Source organism: Caloenas nicobarica, chromosome 4, assembly GCF_036013445.1.
Source record: "Caloenas nicobarica isolate bCalNic1 chromosome 4, bCalNic1.hap1, whole genome shotgun sequence".
NCBI classification, from domain to species: Eukaryota; Metazoa; Chordata; class Aves; order Columbiformes; family Columbidae; genus Caloenas; species Caloenas nicobarica.
Window position 1 is genome coordinate 67483315 of NC_088248.1, and position 26983 is coordinate 67510297.

Below are 26983 nucleotides of genomic sequence, written 5' to 3' on the forward strand. Positions count from 1 at the left end.
AGAGTTGCTTTCATCAGGAATGTAATAAATTTTGGTTATTAAATGTTTGAAATGTGTGCAAGAAGAAAGGTGGCATTAATGTACCTGTAGTGTGTCCGCTGTTTTTTACAGTGTGCCATGTGGCTGCAGGGTAAAGCTGGGGTGCTGAAATGGTGCCCTAGGATGTGCCACGGTGCTTTTCTTGGCGAAACTCATTTGGATAAAGTGGTGCAGTACCGGCTTCCTTTATCTTCAGTGTGATGGGGAAGCTCTTAGAGACTTCATGCCCCTATTTCATTTTGATTTCAGCAGAAGTTGAAAGTTTAGAGGAGGATCAAAACTGTGCTTGCTTATCTGACTCTAGCTGATCTCATCCTTTTGAAGTGCATCTAAAATTAATGTCTGTCCTTTACCGAATTCTATTCTAAAATGTGCAGCTGTGTGGAACAAGTGGATAGGACTGTAAATGCCTCATATCAGGGTTTTACCTCTAAATTGGCAACATTGAAAAACTGATCAGACACTTGAAGCCCTTGGATTCCCATAAAATATGCTCTTACTAGATGAGAGGAAGACTGAATTCTGAACCCAAATTAAATGCTTACTATTTTTGAAGTAATTGTGAAAGCGCTGTAAGATATTTCTACCCCCCCGCTCTGTTTCAGTCTTGCTGATAAATCCTCTACATGTAGCATTTAGTATTGCTATAAAAGAGAAGCATTTATTATTGTCAGTATTTTTTCATTCACAAGTAAAGCTAACCTTTATGGTTTTCATCTTTGCCTTGTCAAAGCATGTAGGAAGCTGCATTGCTGTCTGTTGACTGCTAAGTGTGTATAGTAACCCTCACTTTATCACCTGCTCTTAGGTGAAATGAACTTTCACAGGCTAATAACATGACTAAACCCTGTCTTAAAACAGATTTCAAAGGTAAAGGGGAATATATTTATCTGTTCATTTATTTTAGTACTGCTGATGACCTCTAGAAAATTAGTTTAAAGTAATTAGGAAATTTTGAATCCTTTCTACCATTAAATCAATATTACATGTATTTTGATTCAGAACTCAGACCAGGCTCTGCATGAGATCACATCAAGTTTGAATTTAAATAAATCATTGACACTGGAAATGCAGAAAACATGCTTGCACCAATTATTTCAAGTTCTGTAGAGTCTGGACAACATGCAAGAAAGTCATGAAAGCAATGCTTTTCCTATTTTTTCTTAGAATTAAACTACAAAGCATTTTATTCTGTGAGATACACAGAATATGACAAATACCAAAGTAAGGTGATAGGTCACTTGGTGATATATAATAGGAAGGAATGCAGAATGCATAACTGTGAGAAATATAAGCTTGAGCTAAAATCATTTTAGACAGTTTAATCTGACTGTGATTTGAACCTGAACGTTTTCTGATTCACCTGCTTAACTTTCTTTTCTTTTACAGCTGGGAGAAATATAAGAGTTAAACTGACTTTTATGTCCTTTTCAGTTTGAACTGTGGACATTGTAAAATGTATAAGTCTTTTAATCCTGGTTTGCTTGTATGTACACTTTAGTTCTACTATTTTGTACATTTGCTTAGCTGGCCTTTTTTTGTCCACCTTACAGGTCTTTGAAGAAGAGCATCACATCTTGTACCTGGACCATGGTGGAGTTATTGTGGCCATCAAAGACACCTCTATTCCTCTGAAAATACTCAAGTAATCCTGCAGTCAATTAGAGTAGAGCTATTGTGTATTTAAGACCTCAGGCGAAGTTCAGAGTTTAAGATGAGCATTTTGTTATGGTCATCTATCAAATGCAGGTGGAGTCAGCTTAATTTAACATTCATTAAATCAACAAAATGCAGCTGGATGTTTTCTTAAAGATTTTACTTCATGGTGCTGAAGGTACCACGGCATAATGGATTAATCATAATTAACTTTTCTTGCATCAGTGTAGATATTTTTGCTTAAAAGGTTATCCTGGAACTCAACAGTACAAGCGTGATTTCTATCTGCTACTGGTTTGCACAAGCAGTATATGGCAATGATGCTCAACCTATGGTGCATATGAGGCTTATGTATCCAGTCAGGACAGTTCATTCATACTGTAATAAAGCTCCGTCCCCTCCAAGGGCAACAGTGAATGAAGATGTTGGAGAATAGCCCTGAACTGCTCTGGCAAGAGCAATATAATTTAGACTTTAGGAGCCAATGGATAAAGGACTTGCGTGTTTTTGTGCTGTGTAATACAGTATGCAAAAATCCCAGTTCTTCTGAGATACTCATGCACAGATTAACTGTAGTATGTGTAGGTCCTGTCATATAGTGATGATGCAGCAAGTGGCCTTCTCAGCTTGTTCGTCAGGAAAGATTTGTTGCAAGGCATTTTGTTATATCAAATTTTAAACTGTATGACAGTGAAGCAAAATATGGCAACCTTATGTAATGGCATACAAAACTATCATATTTGGCCTAAAAAATGTAAGAGATCTTTATCACTTATGACTAGGTTCATTTATGTATAATTCTGCATGCACTAATAGGAACTAGGCTATGTACTTGGTTAGCTAGAATTAAAGCCATCATTAACCTACTATCAAAAAGACCTGGAGGAAACATACAGAAGAAGAGACTTTGAATCATAAATTTTGGGTGCACAGAGTATTTTAAATATATTTTGCTGATTCATCAGCATCTTTTGCAAATTTTTAAATGTTTTATAGCAGCTGTGAAGGGCCATCATCTTGGTGCCTGAAGTTACCGCACTTCCCACATGTTTTAGCAATTGAGCTCTTTTGGCTCTCACATTTCACTGACCTCTGTGTAACAGGTCTCTAGTTCCGAGACAACTAGAAAGAATGAAGTGTAAATTAACTTTCTCCTAAACTTACAAGGTAGTAGGATAGTTTGTTGGCAGATCTTGGGTTTTATCTGCCTGAGAATTGCCATTGTTGTGGCAAATTTATTATACACCTTCTAATAAAGATATGAGCCCCTGGATACATTGCTGAGGAAAAGATCACATTAATATGATATACTGTCCAGGCATATTGTATTTTGGTGACTGTAAATCCCAGGCTTTAGTAGTGAGGGGATTTTTTTTTTTTGTCTTTAATGAATGAATTCTGGTTTGTATAATAATAGTTGTAAATGAAAACCATTTCTGCTTTTTTTACAGGTTCAGCATAGATGAAGGCCAGACATGGAGTACACATAATTTTACCAGCACTTCAGTCTTTGTAGATGGATTACTTAGTGAACCTGGAGATGAGACACTGGTCATGACGTAAGTTTCTGGTTTAATCTCCTTTTTTCAGAGGTCTCTGTGCTTATGCACTTCAGCATATTTTTACTTGTGGGTGTTTGATATAGTCCTTGAGTCAGTGGCTTTTGCTTCTTGCAGTCACACAGGCTCTTACACTGATCATGTCCAAACAGCCTGAAATTATCTGTGTGCAGTATTTCAGATTGTAAAGATGAAATGTTATGTTTATGTGAAATTTTGCAGTTACCACCAGGGAGAGTGGAATAAATACAAATCAGACAAACATAGGTGAAAAATAATTACTTCCTGCATTTTTTCTGTTTGCTACAGATTCGTAGGCAGACTTCAAAAATGTTAAATATCTATTCTTTCTTCTTATGAAAATTGTCTTCACGGTGTAAACAACTATGTTATTGTACTAGTAACTAGCATTGCGGTACCTTGTGTAACCAAATGCTGTGCTAACAAATACACATTTTAATTCTATGCAGTGCCTGAGGCAGATTCTGAGGATAGAGTTAAAAATAACTGAATTCTGCAACTTAGGCCCCTGTTTATGTGTCTTTTCCCAAAGGGCCAGGGACATCTGGATCTAAGCTGCAGGATTTGCTCTCTCTATAGTATAAATGCTAATATTTTAGAATTGTCTGAGAGTGAAAAACACTGGTCTAATTAGGGAAAAGGCACATTCTGACCGCAGCAGGGAAGGGGAAAGTCCTCAGATGTGCAGGTTGTTACACGTGCTCCTATCAGAACAGCTTCCGTGGTCCTTTATATTGGAGCTCAATACGTTCATGACAAGCTTTTTGTCCTAGGAATTACAAATAGAGCTGCCTTTGATGTGTACCAGTAGCATTTTCTCTAGGGAAAAGAAAAAAAAAAAGCCAACAGCCCAGCATGGAGTTGTGTAAAGGATCTTCAGGAAAACAGGAATCCTACCCAATGTACTTAAAACCATTGTGCCCAGTTCACAGTGGCAAATTTGGTCTGTTCTTTCTCCACTGTCCCGTTTGTTCTCCATTATATATATATATGACCTGAGAAGATCAGTATTTTCCCACCATCTTCTGCTTCTCTCAAGTATAGTTGTTGGGGTTTTTTAAATGATATAATATATGCCATATGGAGGTACTTATGCCTCTGAATGAAGGATTTCCGTTGATTTCAGTGGAAGCGGAGGGATCAAAAGCTTATCCTAAATGGTACTTACTGGTAGATAAAATGATGCATGAGAGCTGTACGCTCTAGGTGGGGGTTTTTTTGGTGGTTTTTGTTTGTTTGTTTGTTTTCTTATTAAGTATCATTTAAAACACTGGTTTTGTGAAGATGTATTTAAATTTTTGGCTGAATGGACTAAAGAGCTCTTATAAAACACAGTACCTTTTGAAAACATCGATCTGAAATATATGAAACTGTAGCTAGATTTGGTACATAAGCCCACATTGATAAAAAGGCATAATGTGACTTGTCTGTTTCTAAGGGCAGAACAAGAGCCTGTTTCCAGCATCTCAATGCCAGGCTTGTAGAATCTTACTCTGCAGCTGGTTCTACTGAACATGGAGGACATCAAACACTTACTATCACAGACTGGCACTGAAAGGACTCGTAGGCTTCCTACCAGACTGTAATGATAATGGGAAGAATAAACTTGCAGTGTGTGTTTCCTTGTTGCTGTTGTATTAGTTTCCTGGCCTCTCCTACTGCTTTTGATTAAGTTTTACCTTCAGGGTGATGTTGTCTGCCCAGTGGTGCTCTGTCTGACTTGACGTCAAGATCTTTTGTCATTCTGTCTGGCTTAGGTCATTTTTCTCTCAAAATTTCACAGTTGTACTGAGTTACTATGTATGACTTAATCTACAATGATTTGCTGCTTTTGAGAAATGTCATCCACTGACACACTCTCACTAGAAAAACAAACAAAAAAATCATTATGCCATCTTTTCCATTTTACTATATAAAAAGTGTTTTTCTTCTGGGTAGGACATGGTAAGATGAACTTTATATGGTAATGGAAATAAATTAGTACTGTCTTTCACCCTGAGGATTCCCCAAATCCATTACTAAGGACCTAGTCAGACATATATTACTTGTACAGGAATTTCATTTTCTTGCTTTGGTAGGGAGTTTGTTTGCATAAGGACTTTGAATAAAGAGTTCAATGTCAAAATCTGCATAAATTAGGAAAGATAACATAATTCTGAAGTGGGAAGGTAATAACTGAAAAAGTGTGCAGCAAAATTGTGGAACAGACACTATTTCATTTAAAACTTCTAGAATAAACTCACAAAAGAGTCAAAGAATATTTTGCTTGTACGGAAAGTGACTGCCACTGTAGGTAAACTCCTGGTTCAAGGTTTTTAATTTGTATTAAAAAAAAAAAAAAGGCACAAAAAAGATTATCTGGGAAAGACATTAAGGCTCTTGGTAACACTGTGTGTGAGAGAGACTTCTCATTCTCCAGCATGATGACTGGGACGTTGACCTGACTTGTAAGGGACTTCCATTTGAATTCCTATTCTGTCCTAACTTATCCAAAATGAAATGGTCTGGAAAATTATATCAAAGAAACAGGGGAATGTGAACCTGGTTGCTTCAGGTCTTCATTTCAGAAAGTTTCGTGTTTTCTCCAAAACAGAGAAAAAACAAATGTTGACTTGTCAAAAGTTTTCAAAAAACTGAGTTCTCATTTGCCAGTCAACATTAATCTAAATCATTCATCCAAATCCCCTGCAATATTCAAAATCTGTACACTCCAGTGCCAAGGAAAATATATTCTGTTGTGCTCTGCAATAGACCTAGTTAAAATTGTAAGGAGTTTTAAGCGGTGACATAATCAAAAATTTTAGGAAACTCATTCTGTGTAGAAATCGATTTCTAAATAGACCTAGTTAAGAGTTTTAGGAGAAATAAGCAATATTCATAAAGTTTAGATCTGTGGAAAAAATCAATGTTTAAATGAGAAGCTCAAATTCGCTGTGTATTACTGAGTGAATAAGTAAGGTTTGCTAAGAAATTTTCTCAACTAATTGACATATATTCATCAAAATAGTGCATAGTCTGGTAGGCTTTATTTTGTTCTAAATTCTGTAAGAATGAAAGTTACTGCAACCCAGTGTTATCCTTAACAGCATATTATATTTGGGAAAAATTACTTAATAACGCTGGATTGAGTAATGGCCTAACTCAGTGGAAAAAGAATTTTTGTGTGTCTGAAATATTGATGTTCCTCTGCAAAGGAAGTAGTTCATATAACGAAAATTTCAAACCTGTTAAAATGACTCTGAATCACAGTTCAGCTTCTGGGAGCTTTTCCCAAACTGGGTTATTTCGATTGCAGTGTAAACCCAGTAGGTACAATAACTGTGGTACCGCAGACCATGGCCCCTTTCAAAGGCCAGTAAGAGGTTACATAAAATGTTTTTTTTTCTTTGTGTCAGGTAGAATCAAGCTCTTCCTTATGGCTAATTTTTTTTTTTCCAGAGGGATTTTTTTTTCTAAGGTCTCGTAGAGTAACAACTTAAGATGCTGCTGGAAACTTTATGACATCTCTGAACTGCAGAATAACAGAATCACAGAATGTTAGGGATTGGAAGGGACCTCGAAAGATCATCCAGTCCAATCCCCCTGCCAGGGCAGGAACACCTAGGTGAGGTTACACAAGAAGGCGTCCAGGTGGGTTTTGAATGTCTCCAGAGAAGGAGAATCCACAACCTCCCTGGGCAGCCTGTTCCAGTGTTCCGTCACCCTCACAGAGAAGAAGTTTCTTCTCAAATTTAAGTGGAACCTCTTGTGTTCCAGCTTGAACCCATTACCCCTTGTCTTACTGTTGGTTGTCACTGAGAAGAGCCTGGCTCCATCCTCGTGACACCCACCCTTTATATATTTATAAACATTGATGAGGTCACCCCTCAGTCTCCTCTTCTCCAAGCTAAAGAGACCCAGCTCCCTCAGCCTTTCCTCATAAGGGAGATGCTCCACTCCCTTAATCATCTTTGTTGCCCTGCGCTGGACTCTCTCCAGCAGTTCCCTGTCCTTCTGGAACTGAGGGGCCCAGAACTGGACACAATATTCCAGATGAGGTCTCACCAGGGCAGAGTAGAGGGTAAGGAGAACCTCTCTCGACCTACTAACCACCCCCCTTCTAATCCACCCCAGGATGCCATTGGCCTTCTTGGCCACAAGGGCACAGTGCTGGCTCATGGTCATCCTGCTGTCCACCAGGACCCCAGGTCCCTTTCCCCTACACTGCTTTCTAATAGGTCATTCCCCAACCTATACTGGAACCTGGGGTTGTTCCTGCCCAGATGCAAGACTCTACATTTTCCCTTGTTATATTTCATTAAATTTTTCCCCGCCCAACTCTCTAGCCTGTCCAGATCTCGCTGGATGGCAGCACAGCCCTCTGGTGTGTCAGCCACTCCTCCCAGCTTGGTGTCATCAGCAAACTTGCTGATAGTACACTCAATTCCCTCATCCAAGTCGTTGATGAATATATTGAATAGTATTGGCCCCAGAACTGACCCTTGAGGGACTCCACTAGATACAGGCCTCCAACCAGACTCTGCTCCATTGACCACGACTCTCTGGCTTCTCTCCTTCAGCCAGTTTGCAGAACTCCTGCATGCGCATCTTGCTCTCTTGAAAAGGCTGTTGCCTTCCTGTTGGGAAGAAGAAAATAGTTGAGTTTGAACTTAACCAAAACAAAGTGGATATGGTATTAACAGGTGTTAGATATTCGGGAGAACCATCTGGATTTTTGCAACTTTCTGTTCTGCTAGGAATATCAGCCTCAACTTTAACACCATCAATAACAGTAAACATTACATGTAGTTTGTGGGGCTTATTGCTGTGCCACACATGACAGCACACTACTTTTCCTGTTGTCTCTGAGTATCTTACTAGGAGCAGATAGTTCTCTGTGTTGTGTATTCTTCACTAGTAACTCTCTTATAATGAAACCCTCAAAAAAGGTAGATAAATGGTAGATAAAGCCTCATTTCATAAGAGAATAGATGATTTCACAAGGCAAATTCTAGGTTTTCTTTGCAGCTAGTTCATCTCTTCTTTGAGGGGCGTTGCTTAGTCATGAAATAGTTGTTCCACTCTGCATAATGAGGAACATATCTGTCTGTTGATAGATGGAGAAAACATAGAAAGACAGGAAGAGAAGAGTGACCTTGATAAAAGAGCACTCTAAAAGCATACTGGTTATTCTATTTTGATCTAGAAACAGCTGATTCAGATGTAGAGATACCTGTTTAGTGGCAAGTCTAATGCTTTAGCTGGCATCTCTGTGGACACAGATGTTTGCAGAGCAAGTCAATGCATTTTATTGTCACTACCAACCTGTGGTCTTGGAGCCAAGACCATGGGACTGCCCCATCTCTCCCTCTGCTCTGAAGTCCAGTGTTTAAAGCCTTGTTTTTTCTCTCCTTTCCATAGTTTTCCTAACGTGTTCAGAAGAACGCGAACGTGACACTTTCAGTGTCTTGCTAAAGCCCATGTTTAGTACATTTTGAGGGCAGACCTGGAAACATATTTCAATAAGAGGAATGGAAAGTTTAGGAATCCATGTCCCGTAAGAAGCTTTTATTGCTTTGTCCCTTTTTAAAGGAGGAGAGAAGGAGAGAAAAAGGGTAACACATGACTTTTTTGTTCAGATAGAGTCTTTGTGTCATTTTGAGTCGGTGTCACTGAGTCCCTATAGCTGTGGTGCTCTAACTTCTCTTTCAGGGAGACAATTCCATTTTAGTGTTGAGTTCTAATAAATGGTAATGATGAGGTAGGCATTGGAAACTTTGGCCAACAATAAAATTGTTCAAATATTTTACTTAAATTTTGGCAAGACCTTGAACTCCAGTTTGCTGTATTTTGCTCTCAGGAGCTACAGTTTAGGTGACTATACACTATTTATTCTGGCTTTGCCAGATGTAGCGTGAATGAAGAATTTCCTACCTGCGACAAAAGCGATCTTGTTTTTAAGTATGTGAGTAGAAAAAAGACTTACTAATAAAATTTTATAAGTATCCCAAATTAATTTGATCCTTAAATAAGATAACAGTAGAGAGCTGAATGATGGAAAGCTATCCTTTATAATGTCATATGTTTCTCCTTAAATTAATCAATTTTGTTCACTGTCCACCTTGTATTTGCTTCTACGTAAAGTGTCAGGCTAGATACTAAATCTGCATTTTTTTCCAAACAGCTTACTTGTTAAAAGGTTGTTCTTGGACGGGAATTTACAAAATAGATGGAAAAAATGTTGGAGGTAATTCACAAACATCATGGAACCACTGAGCTTCTGGATAAAATGCGAACATGCTCATCCTGCTCCTCCCCAGCACTTCTCAGAACCTAAGCATTCATTTCTACTCTTTTTCCCCAAATGAGCTCAAACCAAGATGTTTTGGCATAAAAGAATGATTGGCAGTTATTGTGTTTTGGAGGCAGGAAACAATGAAAAAACATAGTTTGGTTCAATTTCAACTAAATTGTTTCCGCCCCTCATTTTTCACTTTGGCAGCCAAACCAAACCAAGGAGGGGAAAAAAAAAAAAGAAAAGAAAAGAAAAAAAACCACCTGACCCACAAAACACTACTCTTCAATGCTATAAGTATATGCATGTGTTTGTAGCTTAAGGCACTTAAATCATAAGTGTCTCAGCATATTTGCACATGATCTGTTGTGTACACAAGCACTGTTTATGCAGAGTTGCTTTATGTAGGCAGGGGTCTCCTTTTGCACGTGGAAGCATTCATCATTTCTGTAGTTACAATTTAGGAAGGTAACTGAAAATGTGACCTTTGTTGCATTCTTTTGGGGAATTAGAAAAATATGCAGAATTATTATCTTGATGTATAGTAGACTGCAGCTTGAATCTTACATTACTTTCATCCACTTTACTAGTATGAACCCTTTGACTTATTTGATTTTTGTTGATTTTACAATGTTGTAAAGGAAGCAAAGACAACTGTTAGGAGGAAAGCATGTCTATCATAAGATTTGTCTGTCATTTTCTTTTTGAAAATGGTAGGCTTTAAATAGTACTGTAAGCATAGTCATGGCTAACCTGCTCTTCCAACTCACATCCGCTTGAAAATCTTTCCTAAATGATGTTACTGTTTCTGTGAGATAAGGAGAACACTACCTGATGGCAGTGGTTGCACTACAAGTAAAGCACATCTTTCCATGCCACGACCTCATCACTTTCCTCCTTCAACTTGGTAATTTCTTTACAAATTTTGGCATGGAGAGGTCTTGTGTCTTGCTGTATGTTCAAAGGCACTGTAATAATACTGAAGTATAACAGGCAAAAGAAAAAGAAGATTGTCACATTTATTTGCTTTTTCAGTTACCTTGTCATCATTTGTAGTAAAGGTCTAAGTGAAGCAAAGGACTTGGCTCTTCGAGTTCACCATAAATTGACAAGAAACTTCTAACACACAGTTCCTTTTAGACAAAAGGCAGCTTAGAAAGTTGCTCCTGTTTTAATGTAAATGACCTCTGATATCTAGTGAACTATGATGTGGATTAAGTGTTCAATCTGAAATTGCAATTGTGTTATAAAATAATCAAGGTGTGACAGTTAAAAAAATATTTTAACAGTACGGTAAGTTCACTGACAATTGTGATTGGTACTAATATGATTTACTACAGGAGAGGAAGCCTTATAGGGGGAACAAGATCTAAGTACCACTTTTTAGTATAGCTCTGTAACAGCTTCCATTTAGATGACTACTTTCCGTGAGACAGACTGAAAGTTGTTAAAATAATTAATTAGCATTTCTGAGAGGCTGGTTTCCTTTCCCAGCTTGATCAGATGCCCACTGTTGGGTGTTCAAGGTTTAGGTCCACAAAGAGTGTCATTTTTGCACATAGTTGGACATCTTTGCTTAGGTGCTGTCCAGAAGAAATTAGACATGTTATCCAAGATAGAGCCACTGATGTTGCCCACATCACCTGATTCTGGTTCAAACCCTAGGCTTTATTGTTGGTACCTGTTCCACCCCCAGCTGGCATGCCAAGATAGCACAGTGCGTCAACAGGGCAGTACAGGACTGTGCAGATAAATTCTGCTACTTGAGCAGCACACTGTTTCAAACATCATGGTTGATGACAAAGTCACATAGAGGAGAGCAAAAGCCAATGCAGCACTTGGGAGATTAAAGCAGCATGTCTAAAATGGACGAGGCATCCGGTTTCAAACAAAAGTAGCTATGCATCACACAGTTGTCATCACTAGTCCTCAGTACGACTGCAAAACTTGGACAACTTAAGTTACTGTGTTAAACATCTGAATAAATTCCACATGTGCTGTCTTCATGACCGTGGTGGGTTAGTACAGTGGGATCAGTTCCACCACTCTGAAGTCTTTGAGTGTTCTCGCATATTCGGCAGTAAAGCAAAACTGTTACAGGTTCAGCTGTGCTGCTCTGGGTATCTAGTGGGGACATCAGGCTGCTCAAAGCCATTTTGTTTGTCCAGAGACAGCAAGGCTAACAGCTCAAAGGTGAACCATCACAATTTTATTACACAAGAAGTTGCCCAAGGAGCGTCTTAATATATATACACCATGATATGGGACACTATACCTGAAATTCATCTGCTTGACAAAGAATGTTTTAATGCCGTTAAACCCTATGAACAAAGTCCTGAAGAGCACAGCACAAAATCTAAAGAGGAAGGCAAGTGTAGTGGCTATAGAAAGATGTCCGTGACATCTGAGATGAGCAGTGTGTTGTCAAAATCGGGCTTCTTTCTCTGGAATGAAGCCATGGAAGCTGAATGTTCACCTGATAAGTCTTTGGGTGTCTCCAGCATCAGCACCATCACAGCTTCAGTCAGATGGTCTACAAGTGCCACAGCCAGCAGGCGACACAGCTGTTACTGCTCATCTGAACTAAGAACATCTATTGAATAGGTCGTATTTTCTATTGAATGGAAACATGAGTTTACTGGAAGAGGTTATCATTGCATATAATTTCTGTTAAATTAGCTCCGCCTGATTATGAGCCTTATCAGGAACAGAAATAACCAGCAATCCTCCAGCAAATAGTTTAAATGAGTTAGCTTAAAAACTGCATTAAACTGTCTTAGCTATCAAATGATGCAATCAAATTAAAAAATGATGTGCCCATAAATGAACTAGGAACAAATGTACAAAGTTGTTATGGCAACTGAACTACTGAAGTTAAAATTATGGATCCTGAATTCTTGCAAATAAAAGTAAATGAATTTCCAAGGTAATTGGAATTTCTTTCAAAAATTATTTATCACAGCATCATCTTTCATAGTTTCAACAGAATTGATTTGCTGGCTTTCTAATGAAATATAATTAATCAAGAGGAAGGGTTTAGTAGCTTATGAATTACTATCATCTTGGTATTTAACTTCTAATAATCAGTTACACTTGCTGCACCATTCCAGCTTTTTCAATTCATGTGAATTTATTGGACATATATATTTTGCACCTGAGCAATCAGATTGTTATTTCTGTTGTGTATTGCTTTATTGTAGCTAATATTTTTGTCTAATCCATTGAATCCTACTTAATACATTACTTTCTTTCTTACTTTGGAAAAATACTTCTTTTTATTCTAGTGATATTTGGCAATACACTTAAATGGGCTCTTTTGATGTGTCTGCAAAACCCTGTCTTCAATAGGGCAACAGGTGTTTCTGCAGCAACAGCATTAATTATCATTAAGCCTTTTTTTCGAGCAGTTTGCTAAGGTGGGTGCATGTTGGGTGCTGGATTCCTTGGGAAATTTGCTCAAGGAATTACGAAGCTCTATGGCTGCATTTTTCATGGGGTTTGTGCCTGTGCTGGGACACTTCCTCGAATCTCAGAATTTTTACTTAAGCCAAAGAATGGTGCAATCAGTGTTGCAGTTACTGTGCTCTGTCAGAACATGGTCTGGAGAATCAGAACAGACATAACGGAAATGAGTCTCTTTTTGCAAGAGACTGGACCAACAGGCAGAAAAGTTATTCCTGTATTTTGCTAAAAATCCACAGGGGGAGAGGCTTATAGTTCACCCATTGAAGCATTGCCCTTATGCAGAATCATGGAATGGTTGGGGTTGGAAGTGGCATTGGAAGATCATCTCTCCAACCCACCTGCTAAAGCAGATTCACCTAGAGTAGATTGCACAGGATCACGTCCAGGCGGGTTTTGAATGTCTCCAGACAAGGAGGCTCCACAAGGAGACTCTCTGGGCAGCCTGTTCCAGGATTCCGGTACCCTCAAAGTAAAGAAGTTTTTCCTCATATTCAAATGGAACTTCCTGTGCTTCAGTCTGTGCCCGTTGCCCCTCATCCTATCGCGGGGCACCACTGAAAGGAGTCTGGTCCCATCCTCTTAACATCCACCATTGAGATATTTATAGACATTGATGAGATCCCCTCTCAGCCTTCTCTTCTCCAGGCTGAACAGACCCAGTTCTCTCAGTCTCTCCTCTTAAAAAAGATGCTTCAGACCCATGATCATCTTTGTAGCTCTGGACAAGATTCTCTCCTGCAATTCCTTGTCCTTCCTTAACTGGGGAGCCCAGAACTGGACATGGTATTCCAGATGTGGCCTCACCAGTGCTGAGGAGAAGGAGAGAATTATGCAGCTATATCTTTTAAGTTTATTGATCATTTTCCTTCCTCTCTTTTTGCCTGCTTTCCAGGTCCCTTTGAAGACAACTCTTCAATCTATAAAAAAACTGAAGACATTTTGTTGCACTTCTCAGGTTTATCTTTATCAGAGAAAAAAACAACTCTTTCAATCTTACTTCATTGGTTACATTTTCTGAGAAGCTTATGAGTCATCCTTGCCCCTCTTCCTTTCTAGTGGGTGTGTAAATGTGCATATAGCATCCAAAATTAGACACCATAGACTTCCAGAGGCTCCACCAGTGCCAAGTTTCTCAAAACAATTACCTCCATCTCTTCTGTTTTCCAGTTCAGAACACAACCTAGAGTTAGTCTTTCTTCTTTTACAACAACATTGCATTTGTATTTTAATTACCCAGAATTCCCCAAGCCTGTTCTTCAATATTTGAAAGTTATTCACCATTTTGGTCTAGCACCTTTGCTGTGTGGTTTTGTTTTCTGGTTCTGCACCCCCCCACCGCCCAGGAGTACTTTTGGCAATTGGTTTTGGAGTATTTAATCGTGTTGATTTCTGACCATTGTTTCCATCAGTCAGTGTCTGCTCCCTTCCTTCTGTATTCTCTGCAGAATTTTGTGTGTGTTCTTATTTGACCACATCAATGTTAATGAAAATATTGACTGTGGACCCATCATATCTTTGTGGTATGTATCTCAAAATATTTCCCCATTTGATAACTACTTTTTGAAAATGGATTGAAATGTACTGTCATTCTTCATTACAATTATTGTATCAGCACTGCTGTTTTCCTTTTTAACTTGAGACGGTATCAGCTGGAATTGCATAGCAGTTTTAACAGAGGTCAAAATATGCTACATTTTCTCCCTTCCTTTATGCACTAAGCCAGTTACCCCTTAAAAGAAGTAAATTACATTAGTTTACATGATTTTGTTTTGACAAATCCATGGTGGCTGTTAGTTATAATTTTAATTATCTCCAAAGTGCTTAAAAGTGGATAGCTTCAAAATTTGTTTGGTATCTTTGTAGATATCAAAATTAATTCCGTAACTCCCTGGGTCCTGTTTTGTTGGTTTATATATATGGTTATATATACACAAGTATATATGTGTGTGTATATAAATATAGGTGAAATGTTTCCCTTTCTATAGTAGTCATCTGGAATCAGCATCATCTTCTGTGAGGTCTCAAAGACGATTATTAATAGTTAAGAGATCTTGTTTTATACTTTCAGGAGAATTTCAGTATTCTGTTCTGCGTTGAACTCAAACCACCATCTCCTTTCTTCTTTCCTGACTAATCTGCCTGAGACAGCTAACACGAGTGAAGAAAATTTCATTTGTTCCATAGAAAATACTTTCCTTAAGTCAGGAGTGAAGCTTTGACAGGACTTGGCTCCTTGCACTTGGACATATTTGTTGATAAATGGTTAATAAAAGAAATGTAACCAAATTTTACAGTTTTGTGGTGTCTGCAGAAGCATTCACTGAGGTAGGTAGCTGCATAAGCACATGGTCAAGTCTGCCTTATGTTAGTATGGAGAAAAAATATTTTAAAAAAAAAAGGTACAGAAAGGTACAAATATTTAGCATGCAAAAGACACTTCATACCTGTCAGCAAAGCCAGTCATATTGAAGCACACATTGTGGAAAAAGCATGAGACCACCTAAGTAGTCACTTTATCGCATATGTAACTACAAGTGAATAAAGCATATATGGTGACAGCAGCTCTCAGGATGCAGATGAACCAGAAAAAGGAATCAAACCTATAGGTCTTGGTGGGAAAAGTGAGACCACACACCTATGTGCACAAACAGCTAGTGGACTGAGCCACATTTTTTAGTTTTTGTGTATTGTTTCTACTTCTGAGCTGTGAGTAGATGGAAAGAAAACAGATGATCCAAGTCCTCTAATCTCAGAGCTTTACAAGAGTAAGACGTGTAAACTAAAAGCGTGTGTTTCTGTTTAATTAAGCGCACTTCTGATGGTGAAGTTTCCTTAAGCATGGATTGTTCAGTCATGATAATGTGAGTGAGATGGACCATAGCATAGAGATATTTCTGTGCTATGGCTGAGAAGCAAAGACACCAGAAAAGAAAGGGACAAATCACTGCACATCTTTAGTCTTCGTGACTAATTTTCAGCCTCTTCGGTAGACTTCAGTGCTCTACATCCATCTGCCAGGGAAGATGATTAGTGTGATGATGTTGCCTCTGTGCTGCAGAGAATCCAGCATTTCCTCATTTCTGGTCTACCCCAGTTCCCCTTTGAACCTGGTATTCGGGACAAGAGAAATGACTGTGCACAGCAGAGTGCTTTTAGCAAAACTGTACCATTCCTGCTCTGTCTGGATTTGGACAAAAGTGAGGGGAAAACAAAAGGAATGAATTAGTTTGGAGAATGCTGCTTAAGCTTGGAGTATGAACTCTGTGCAGTATGAACTGCACAGAAACTGTTGGCTTCAGAATCAACCTTAAATTCTTTGGCAAGTGAGCCACATAAGCCTGATACAAACCACAAATACATTTGACTTTTGCCTAAATACAGTCTTTATTTTTTCTAATTTGTTGCTGGATGTCATACTTACCCATTTTGTTTTGGAAATAAATATTCTGACTTTGAAAATGTTGGCTGCTTTGAAAGTGCAGCTTGGTTTTTAAAGCAATGAGATTTCTTTTTTCTTTTTTCTTTTTTCTTTTTTTTTTTCTTTTTCAAAAAGAAATTTACAGTTTGTGGCTGGTTTTTGTTTTACATTGAGCTATCCGAAATGGAGACTCACAGTTCTTCAGCAGAATGTGTAGATGCAGTGTATTCCTTAGAAATGAACACAATTTCATGATACTGCTGTGAGTTTAAACAATAGCAAACTGCTGTCTGAAATCTGTAGAACTTTAAAAAACAAACAAACCAACCAACAAAAGAACTGAGGAAGTTGCACCACAATCATAAGCGATGAATGAAAAAGCTGGAAATTCAATCCGATGATCCTGGGTTCTGCTCCCTGATCTGAGCTCACTGTCAAAATCTGAGAGCCCTGTATGTATCATATAACAAGATAACAGACAAAATATTGGGTTCCAAATTAGAAGAAGTAGTATCTTTCCAATTAAATTTCTGCATAGTTTTCTGGGGAAAAAATTTCTAATCTATGAGCTATATTTTTAAATTGTAAAGTTTCACAGACAATTGACAAATGTTTTCTAATTAGATAGGTTTTATATGAAGAGGAATAAAAGTGGAAGAAAAATTAACCAGGGACCTTTTAGTAGGGAACCATGACCAAAGAAAAAACTAGAACTGAAAACTGGAATCTCAGATGTATGGTATTTCTTTCCAGTGAGATTTTACTTTTGATCTTTTTGTTCAGAGTCTTTGGACATATTAGCTACCGTTCGGACTGGGAACTGGTGAAGGTGGACTTCAGACCATCCTTCCCGAGGGAGTGCACTGATGATGACTATGAATCTTGGGACCTCACAAATCTACAGGTATTCATGGTCTTATGTTACCTGCTGCAACTTTTCCATAGCTTTCAGATTCACATAAAACTCTGTGCTAGGAAAATGTTTTCAAATAGAATTTGGATGCTACATCTCCAGCTTTGATCTCCTTATGTTGGTATTTGCTGATTTTACAGTAGTTTAAAATGAAGGAGGATTTTGTCCCCCTGTGGTTGTGTGATCCATGTTCTTGGAAAAGCAGAAGTATATCTGGTGGTCTGCCATAATAATAGGTGGTCCTTCTGTCTTATGAAACATATACCATAATCTACAACGTGTAATATTGATTGAAGCAATTTCAACATGCAGTCGTATGTTCTGCCAACTTCCTGACCACATACTCTACTCATATATAAATTGCCATAAGTAAAGCCCATCCCAGAAGTAATTTAGGATCTCAGTGGACCGGTCATGTAATGGAGTCCAGTTGTTTTGGGCAATACAATTTTTGCAGTAATGCAATAAGGCTGTGCTAATCCTGGTGCTCTGGCCAAATCCAATTTTGGGAAGCTACATTCTCTATACAATGTATTGATTAAAGAGACCAATGTGAGGGGAATGTTTTACATTATATGTAATATGTCATATTTATTCACAATCATTCTGATTATTATGCTTGTGCTTCTTCCGCTACATTTGTTCTCTCACTCTCTGCAGAGCTGTTTGGTTTGGGGGTTTTTTTGTGTACTATTCTGTGTTATTCCAGCTTTCCAGCTCTCATTTGCTGATTATCATCCCTAATTTTACACTTCTTTTTTGAGAATGGTGTGTATTTAGGAAGAATGTTATACAGATCTGAGCCCAAAGGATAACAGTATCCTGGGATATTGGCACTGAAACGTCTTTCAGAAATTAGAAACTAGTAAAATGACTTAGCGTACTTGAAGCTGCCCAATTACAAGTGGAGTGTGTTCAGATAGTCTTCATTCTACCTGTGTCCACATGGTTGGTAATTTGTGTTGACTGCTGACATGAGGCATAGTGATTTAGACAGAACTTCAGCCATCTGCATCCACACTGAATTTTTAAATGGTCAATTATAGGGTTGTGCCTAGATTGTGCACACATGACATGGGTTAAATTCCATTTGAAATTTTCATATACATTTTTGGATTTGTGCCCTGAGATATAGTGTACGTTGCAACTCCATAATGGCCCATTAGTGGATGACAGTGACTATGAGAGCTTTGTATACCCAAACATTTGAATATGAAAGAGTTGATACAAGTTTATGGCAGCAAGTTTCTTGGCAGCAAGGCCAGCCTTTCTCATGACAACATAAGGTCATGTCTGTGTGATGTAGGTTACATTGTGCAATAAATCTGGTGCTTTGATTTTCAGGGTGATCGTTGCATCATGGGCCAGCAAAGGAGTTTTCGGAAGAGAAAGATTTCATCATGGTGCATTAAAGGGAGAAGTTTCACATCAGCTCTCACATCCAAAGTTTGTGAATGCGTGAACTCTGATTTCTTATGGTGAGTCTGTCTGTGGAGCTTTTGATGTATTTCTAGTGAATAGTTATTAAAGGTTTCAGCTCCTCCTTTTGCCCGTCTCCCACATAGCCATGTATAAACAAATAGGCAACAAGTAATTGGAATAAGAGGTTGGTTTTGTGTTTCCCATTGTTTAAAAACATTCTCATGTTTTAAGTGTTTGTTCCACCTGACTGAACAAATCCTGATGCTTTTCCCTATTTATCAAGACTTGAAAAATGACCATTGGATCGATTTATAAGGCATGCAAACCCTTTCTATTTGTAAATGAAGAAAAAAGAAGAAAACAAACAAACAAAAAACAAACCAAAAAACCAAACAAACACACACACACGAAAGAAGAAGAAACATGTTGGTCTGAGTAGCAAAGGAAACCTTTTAAAAATCTATGCTCCCAAGAGAGTTAATTTTGCAAAACCGTCAAAGTAATTACAACTAATTTTTCCCCCAGGTGTACACAACTCCCATTGAAATTAGAACAGAACTGGCTTAACGAACTTGTATGTTCAGCTGCTAGAATGATATTTAAAAAATCTTCTTACTCTTAAAAAAGTAGCCTCATCCACCACCAATTATACTGCTGAATGAAGTGGGAATAGTAACACCCTTGGTGTTAATGTCTTTCAGTGATTATGGGTTTGAGCGCTCTGCACCTCTGAAGTCAGAATCTAGCAAATGCTTTGCCGACTTTTGGTTTAACCCAGAAGCACCTCCTGAAGACTGTGTGCTGGGGCAGGCGTACACCAGCAGCACTGGGTAAGCTGATCTTGTGTTTAACTGGCTTGCAGTGACTTACAGAGCAGGGGACAACGGTCCAACCAAGGGCAACAAAAGTGGTTTTAAGGAAATGTAAATAAGGCAAACTGTAAAAAAATGGAAAATGCAAGAGTTCTGACTTGGAGCATGTGCAAAAGCTTCCTACAGAGTAATGAAAGAGAAGTGTTATTTCACATGTTTGCAGCAGTTCAAAATCTAATGCATTTGAGAAGAGGGGGAGCTGTCTTGTTCCCAGTATTTTCATTTTTTGTTTTATAAATGCATTTTGTAAACATTGCTACACTTCCGATAGGAATGTCCTTTCAAAGCCTTTCTTTTTTTTTTTTTAGCCCATTCGTGAGTTCAGAGCAATTTTCAATTTGAATCCAATGAATAACTCTGAGGAGTCAGTAACATCTCACAGAACTTCCCAGTCTCTCACTTCTATGGGGGTAAGGAGTTCTGTGAAGAATAGATTCTTTTCCTGCCCAGATGGGACACTCAGAATCAAAGGAAAGCTTTACTAACTGTAAACAATACCACATAGAATATATACTACAATGTAGTCTGACGTCTGTGCTGAGAATAACTTGCAGCTGGCATCTATTCTGGCTTATCATAACATCATCTCTGTCGGTTGTAGAGATGAGAACCAAATGATGAAATGTCAAATCTGGCAATAGAATCACAGTCACTATGTATATTTGCCTTACCAAGGAAAATGATGCCTTTTGGGTTGTGGCTGACAGCTGTGATATACAGAATAGGAATTCAAAAGGGTGAAATCTGACTCCGATTTTAAAGGATGTTTAAAAATAACATACCTGAGTGAAACTGATCCGTAAACAATTACTGTACACATCCAAGTATTTAATTATTCTTTAAAAGTGTTAGGCTTGTCATTCTTTGTACTGTTATGTTAAATAAATGCTTTAAGTGTTTTAAGAAGTGCATAGCTTTGAGACCAGCTGATAAGCAATTGGTTCTGGGTTAATGCAGAAGCTGCTTGATCTATTTTCTTCCTGATCTTTGGGGTTTGAACCAAGACCTCTAGATCATTGAAGACCATTTAATGCTAAGAAAGAGTATGGCAGAGAGGTCGGCAGACTGTCTAGCTCCTGGAGGGCTGGTCAGACATGTTTCTAAATTTGAAAAGGCAGACTCTTCCAATGCACACAAGTGAAATCTTCATCATGCTCCACACTGTCTTTCTTCAACAGGTTTTACTCAGTAAAAGCAATGTCTGTCGTCAAAGTATTTGCATCGTGAGTTGGTTTTGATCAGCTATCTTGTCTGTTTGTGAACCCAAGGAATATTCATCAGCGACCATCAAACTCACATTCAGTGTCTCTGATGGCATTCTCCTGCTCTCCTCTGATTCATTGTGCTCGCTGCTTACTGGTTTTTGCAGGTACAGGAAAGTTGTTTCTAATGTGTGTGAAGGTGGCGTAGACCTGCAGCAGAACTTAGCACAGCATATGTGTCCATTGACTGCTCCCAAGGGACTTCAGATCAGCATCGGAGAAGAAAGCCTGGCTGTTAAGCCTGGAGAAGATGTCACCTTCATCGTCAGACAGGAGCAGGTAGCAATGAACATTTGCTTTATGAAAGTTTCCTCACTGTTTTTATGGTTCCTTTCTCTCCTACCTGTTTTGCTGCTGAATGAGATTAAGTTGTGCTTGAAACAAAGACAAATGACTCTCCAAATATTGAAACTTTTGTTTTGAAATGAATCACATAATCCAGTAAGTTCAGTGAACCACCAAGTTATTTCCACGAAACAGGATTTGTCTCCTTAGCAGTGTGGTCAGTCGTGATACCTTAAAGGTATCGACTTTTTTTAAAATCAAAGGAACTAAATTACCCAAGTCTCCTTGGACTAAACATTTCAGCAGCTGTATCGGAGAAGAAAAGAAACGCAGAGAACATTTAATCTTCTAACTGTTTTTGAGAATTTGCCTTTCAGAAAGAAATCAAGAAAAGCTTTAGAGAAATCAGTGAATAGCACAGCATAAGAACATTTACTGTATATTAGTTGTGTTGCCAAATATATGGGTTTTTTCTGTTTATTGAGAGACAATGTCTTAAGGCCCTGATCAAAGACAGCAAGTAACTTTTAGATGAATTGTTTGCCATGGGTATGTTTCCTCATGCTTTTTAGTATTAGGCTCTAACTGTTGTGCTCAGGTTACAGGACTATTGTACTTCCTGGCTAACCCCACTGATTTGCAAGAAATTGAACAAAGTTCACACATTTTGGCAAACCTGTGCGATATAAATCGGGCACTTGGGATTTATTTCTGTAATGGAATCAAGAAGGTTACGTGCAGAACACCAGGCTGCTTAATGCTTCGCAGGCTCTGCGTCCCAATGCTTGCAGTGCCTCAACAGTTGTGTGGCAAGTTATGCTGCCTTCTCTTTTTGTAATTTGTTTGGAAATGTTTATTGTAAGAATAGAACATTTGGTTGCAATTTGGACTCTAATGACTTTGTTAGGCAGTTTGACTTTTTGTCCTACTATATAGGTTCTGAACCTTTCACGAATCTCTGTCGTAATACATAAAAACTTTAAAACTATTCAAAAATCTTCGGAAGTCAGGGATCTTGATGGGAATCCTGTGCAGTGTGTTCTGATGAAGTCTTTGCTCAATACATTGAACTGGAAGGCAGATTTAGAAGAAATGTAGCAGTTTGCTGCCCCCTATGGCAAAGAATAATGTTTATACTCAAATACCCTGTGCATTGCTTAGAATTTAATCTATACAAAAAAGTCTAATGAGAATTCTTAACAATACCTGAGTTTAAGAAACAGCCCTAATAGGATAAACCAAAACATACCACTTTCTCTGCTGAACAAAATTAATTTACTCGTTGATACGAACGCACATGCATTCATACAAACTATAATACTAGGTGCAGGAAGGCCAGACATCTGGTAGTAAAGAAAGCAGGCTTTGGGTATGTTTGGGCAGTTTATAAGTGACCTTAGAAATAATAATAAAAATAATTTATAACTATAGTGACTTTTTCCCAAATTCTGTTGGCTGAATGTATGAAGAAATAATATCATAACAATCATGTGTTTTGCATGGAAGTGGAAGTGCCGATTCCTTTTAAGTTTAGCTGCCTTTTCCCTATGTGACTGTTTTGTCATCTGTCCACTCCTCTCTGTCTTTCCTGGCCAGGAAAAGAGAAGTGCCTTGGTGTTTTTTAGGCGGCACTCTCATCTTTACACTGGGGAAAAACATTAAGAGAAGCTTGCATCTACTGGCTTTCAACACTGATTTCTGTCTCACCTGGAAAAAATACACGTTTACTTGTTAGCATAAGAAAGAGCAAACACAAATTGTTTGCAATCTAATGTCATCTGAAGAGATTCCACTTACTGGCACATTGCTGGCATGAAGACATCTCTTCTGCTTTAAACTTTAATAACATATTATCTCCTCTGCTAAATTCTGCCCATCTGTTCTCAAAAGAAAGATGTTACTTGAAAAAAAATACTCACAGTGGAGAAGCTTTCAAGGTCCTTTATGTGTGTTGAAATATGTTGTTTAGGTATTTGATAACCCTACAGGTTCTTTATTATGGGTATTCTGTTACATTATTAGCAATGCTCTTTCATCTGATAAAACAGAAGAAAATCAACCAAACTGCAAAATAATAGGAGGAGGAGATATAGTATGTTTTCCTTCCCTTTGTAGTGCCAGGGTATATCAGTTCTAGCCTTTCTTGTCTCCTTTGATTTTACATTAGTGCTGCCTTTTAGGATTCGATTTTGATATGAACCTATTTCAGAGAGCGGCATATGGGGAAGTGATTTTTGAACACTTTGATGGGTGTCAATCCTTCTCTGCTCTGATGACCATTCAGGTCACCTGACTAGCATATGGAAGTATATGTTCCTTTCCTAGAGGCAATGAAGATCTTTAAACCAACATTGTGTTTTCACAGTACGGAGGATTTTCTGTCCAGCCTGGCCCTGCAACCTGTTTTAATTGCACTATGATGGCTATATACTGTGGCAAGTGAGCAGGAACATGTTGCTGAGGACTGAGGGAGCAGGGGAGCTCACTAAAGCAGTGCTGCCGGTAGCATTGAGAAGGTGTTGCTGCTCGCAGCTAAAATGAATTTTCCTTTGACTCCATCCACATCGCCAGTCCACGTAGCAGAGGCCCGACTTCTCTCCTGACCAGCCACACTGGGACAACATGAGTGATGGGCATATGTTTGTCCTCTGACAGCAGCATCAGTCTCATAGTATTTTAGGCCTGAGTTTAGAAAAGCAGCGTCATTTAAAGGAGCACTTAGCAGAAATGCAGTGAATTATAAATTGTGTGAGATGTTTAACATGACAATTATTTGGCAGCACTTTTAAACCCTTGCCCAAACTTAGCTCAATAATCTGCTTCATTAAGCATGCATATAATTTTGCAGTAGACTATGTTAGTTCTAGACATTCTGGTAGCTCTGTATAATGCAGCAGAACTCTCTGCAAGGATCCCAGCTTGGATCTTGAAGGCTGTGTAGTTGATAACACAGAAAGTGCTGTGTAGATGGTCTAAACTAGTTAATTTTACTTTATAATCGTATAGACTAGACGTTCCCTGGATGAGTGGTAATTCACTAAAATAACAATATTCAGTTGCTTGCAATCATGTGAGCATCACTCCAAAACTTGGGGTGCCCTGCCTGTTAATGTCCAGCTGCATTAAAACCGGAGTGATGGTTTCTATGTCATACAACTTCGTTAGTGGTCTGAGGTGTCTGATCTTAAGGTAGCACATTACTGTGGAAAGTTAGTCTTACGCCTAATGATGCACACAGCATTTGTTGCACTAAAATCTTTGCCATGAGTGTAGTGGCTTTACCGCAGCTATTGCAAACTATCTGGTTGTGGCTGAAATAGTGTTGTAATTTGGGAAATGGTTATAGTAATGTGTCCTGTCTATTTTGGTTCTGGCCATTTAAAATATTTTTGATCTATTTTCCTTCTAGGGTGATATATTGAATACCAAATACCAGGTAGATCTTGGAGATGGCTTCAAGGCAATATACGTGAACCTTACGATGACTGGAGAACCCATCCGTCACCGCTATGAGAATCCTGGGATTTACCGTGTCTCGGTGAAGGCTGAGAATGTGGCTGGGCACGATGAGGCTGTGGTGTTCATCCAAGTCAACTGTAAATCAGCTCTCTGGTTTTCTTATTCTTACTTATGCATAAAAACCTCCTGACAACTGTGAAGTAGTAAAGAAAATTATGAGTCATAATTAGGAAAAATACATATTTTTTCAATAACCTCATACGATCTTGCAGTGCTGTATGCTGTTAATGCAGAGGCTTGTAAACCTCATGTATTAGGAGGTCAAAGTTAGTTTTGTTTGAATTTGGGAGAAGGACGGTGTATTAATCTTTTAAATAGCAAGCATGCCTTAGTTCAAATCTCAGGTTTGATCCATCTTTCTGAATCTAGACCCCATTGGCAGTCTCAGCAGCTAAAATTTAACACTTCAGACTGTGTCGTCTTAGGAGCTTCTAGGTGATGTGTGAAGCAAGCGAACAGACGTGTTGAGACGTGTGAGCTCTTGCATGATTTTAACAAAGAATGAAAATCTCAGTGTTTCTAAACGTCAGGCTACTTATTAAAGTACTAGAATGTAGATTTCAGGTAGGTAATTCTCACAAAGTTTTAAAGTGGTACTGAGGTATAACCTCATGTTGGCAGGCAGTATTAGTTGACTTAGACTTCTCTCCCTCTCCTTAATTAAGACCTAAAAAAGCCCATCAAATAATCTTAAAATAAAAGAATAGCACAGCACAGGGAATATCATGCACCATCGCAAGCTTAATGTACCTCAGTCATCTCATAATTGAAATGAAGAAGAAAACTCGTAACTGGAACTGAATTTTCCTCTTCCTTTGAGATTCAAGACAGCTATTGCTTTGCCTGTTTTCAGATGTGTCAAAAATTCAGAAAAAAGGAACATTGAAAGAAAAGATACTCATCTCACATTCTCCATGTGTCTGTTTCCCTCTATTGTGAGTGGTGTTGCCTTCCACCTTAATCCCAAAGCAGTGGAAATTGCTGGAGCCACATACAAGGCTGTGCACAGATCCGTGTGCTTTATATCAGTCTGTCTGGTGACTGCAGATATTTCTGCATTTTGCTAGTCAGAGTCCTGGAGTCCAGAGTTTCCAGTTCTGCTTTGATTAGCAGATGGACCCCAGCCCATTAATGCTAATTGCCAGTCTTCTATTAAAATCAAGTGGAAAGGATCAGAATCAAATTCTCTGCCTCAGTTTCATCACCTGTTTCTTCATTGCATTTGTTTTTTGAATCATTTGACAACTCCACAGAGCTCAGATAAATTACTTAGGGCTTCGCCGTTACTTTTTAGGAGCTTCTAGGTGCTGAGAAGTAGATTAAATACAGGAACACTAATTCTGTACAAGCAACAAACAGCAAAAACTCTGTGTAGCATACTTTTCTCTGGAGAGAACAACTTCTTTCCATTCAGAGAATGACGAGCAGTAGCAAGCCCTGACAGAAAGCAGAACGAGTGCTTTCTCCAAATGTGCTGCTGGTGTGGCCTGTGTCAAGACAAACAGCAAAAATAAAATATGTCCGTTGTGTTTAATGCAGTGGATTTACAAATGGAAGAAGCTGGAGGTATTTTTCACTAATACAATGACTGGTGCATTAAGAGGACTCTGGTGCTGAAGTGCAGAGGCAGCAGGGTGCTGGAAGCAGACATGGTCCATTCCTGAGCTTGTCTGTGGATGCTGCACATGGTCTAGAAGGCTCACAGAAGCATGTTACCCAGCCTGCTTGAATAAGTGCTTTCTATGTGATTTACTCTGTTTCATTTTTTAAGTAAATTACAAGATTTGAGGAAATTAGCTGGTACTATTTCAACTGCTATTTCTGTGTTCTAGAGAAACAGTAATAGCCGTTCAGGGACATTTTTCACTGCAGAATACCATGAAAGCAGGAATGTCCATAGAGTACTGCTTTCACTCTGTCTCCAGCTGATGTATTCCCAGGGAATTTTTTCAGAGACAAATGGTAAAGGGAGTAATTTTTTCACTCCTGCCAAGTTCTGTTGCTGTGGGATGCCCTGTAATGCAGAACAATTATATGAACTTTGGCCTGTCATCCAGCTTGTGCTTTCTGAGCCAGATCACACAATCTACAACTTGTTAATAAACTGTAAGAGAATTCAGAGCGAGTCTGATAGTGTAAATGTGAGTAGGCAGACCAGAATAAAGAGAACAGAAGAACTAGGCATACATTTTCTTTTTTATGAAACTGTAATCTCTATAGTGTTGAATAACCAGGGAGCTTTGAAAACTGTACTGAAATTGTAGCTTTGTTGAACAGA

At 38.5% G+C, this 26983-nt stretch overlaps 1 protein-coding gene across 5 annotated transcripts in view; it reads left to right on the top strand.

Moving 5' to 3' along the window:
- Positions 1-26983, top strand: part of SORCS2 (sortilin related VPS10 domain containing receptor 2) — a 605494-nt gene that overhangs the window by 551795 nt on the left and 26716 nt on the right. For all 5 annotated transcript variants that reach the window (XM_065633605.1, XM_065633601.1, XM_065633603.1 and 2 more), the window contains exons 13-19: positions 1593-1684; positions 3147-3254; positions 17216-17336; positions 18690-18823; positions 19469-19597; positions 21009-21180; positions 24596-24782. In XM_065633605.1, the coding sequence (XP_065489677.1) occupies positions 1593-1684; positions 3147-3254; positions 17216-17336; positions 18690-18823; positions 19469-19597; positions 21009-21180; positions 24596-24782 (943 nt within the window). The remainder of the gene's footprint in view (positions 1-1592; positions 1685-3146; positions 3255-17215; positions 17337-18689; positions 18824-19468; positions 19598-21008; positions 21181-24595; positions 24783-26983) is intronic.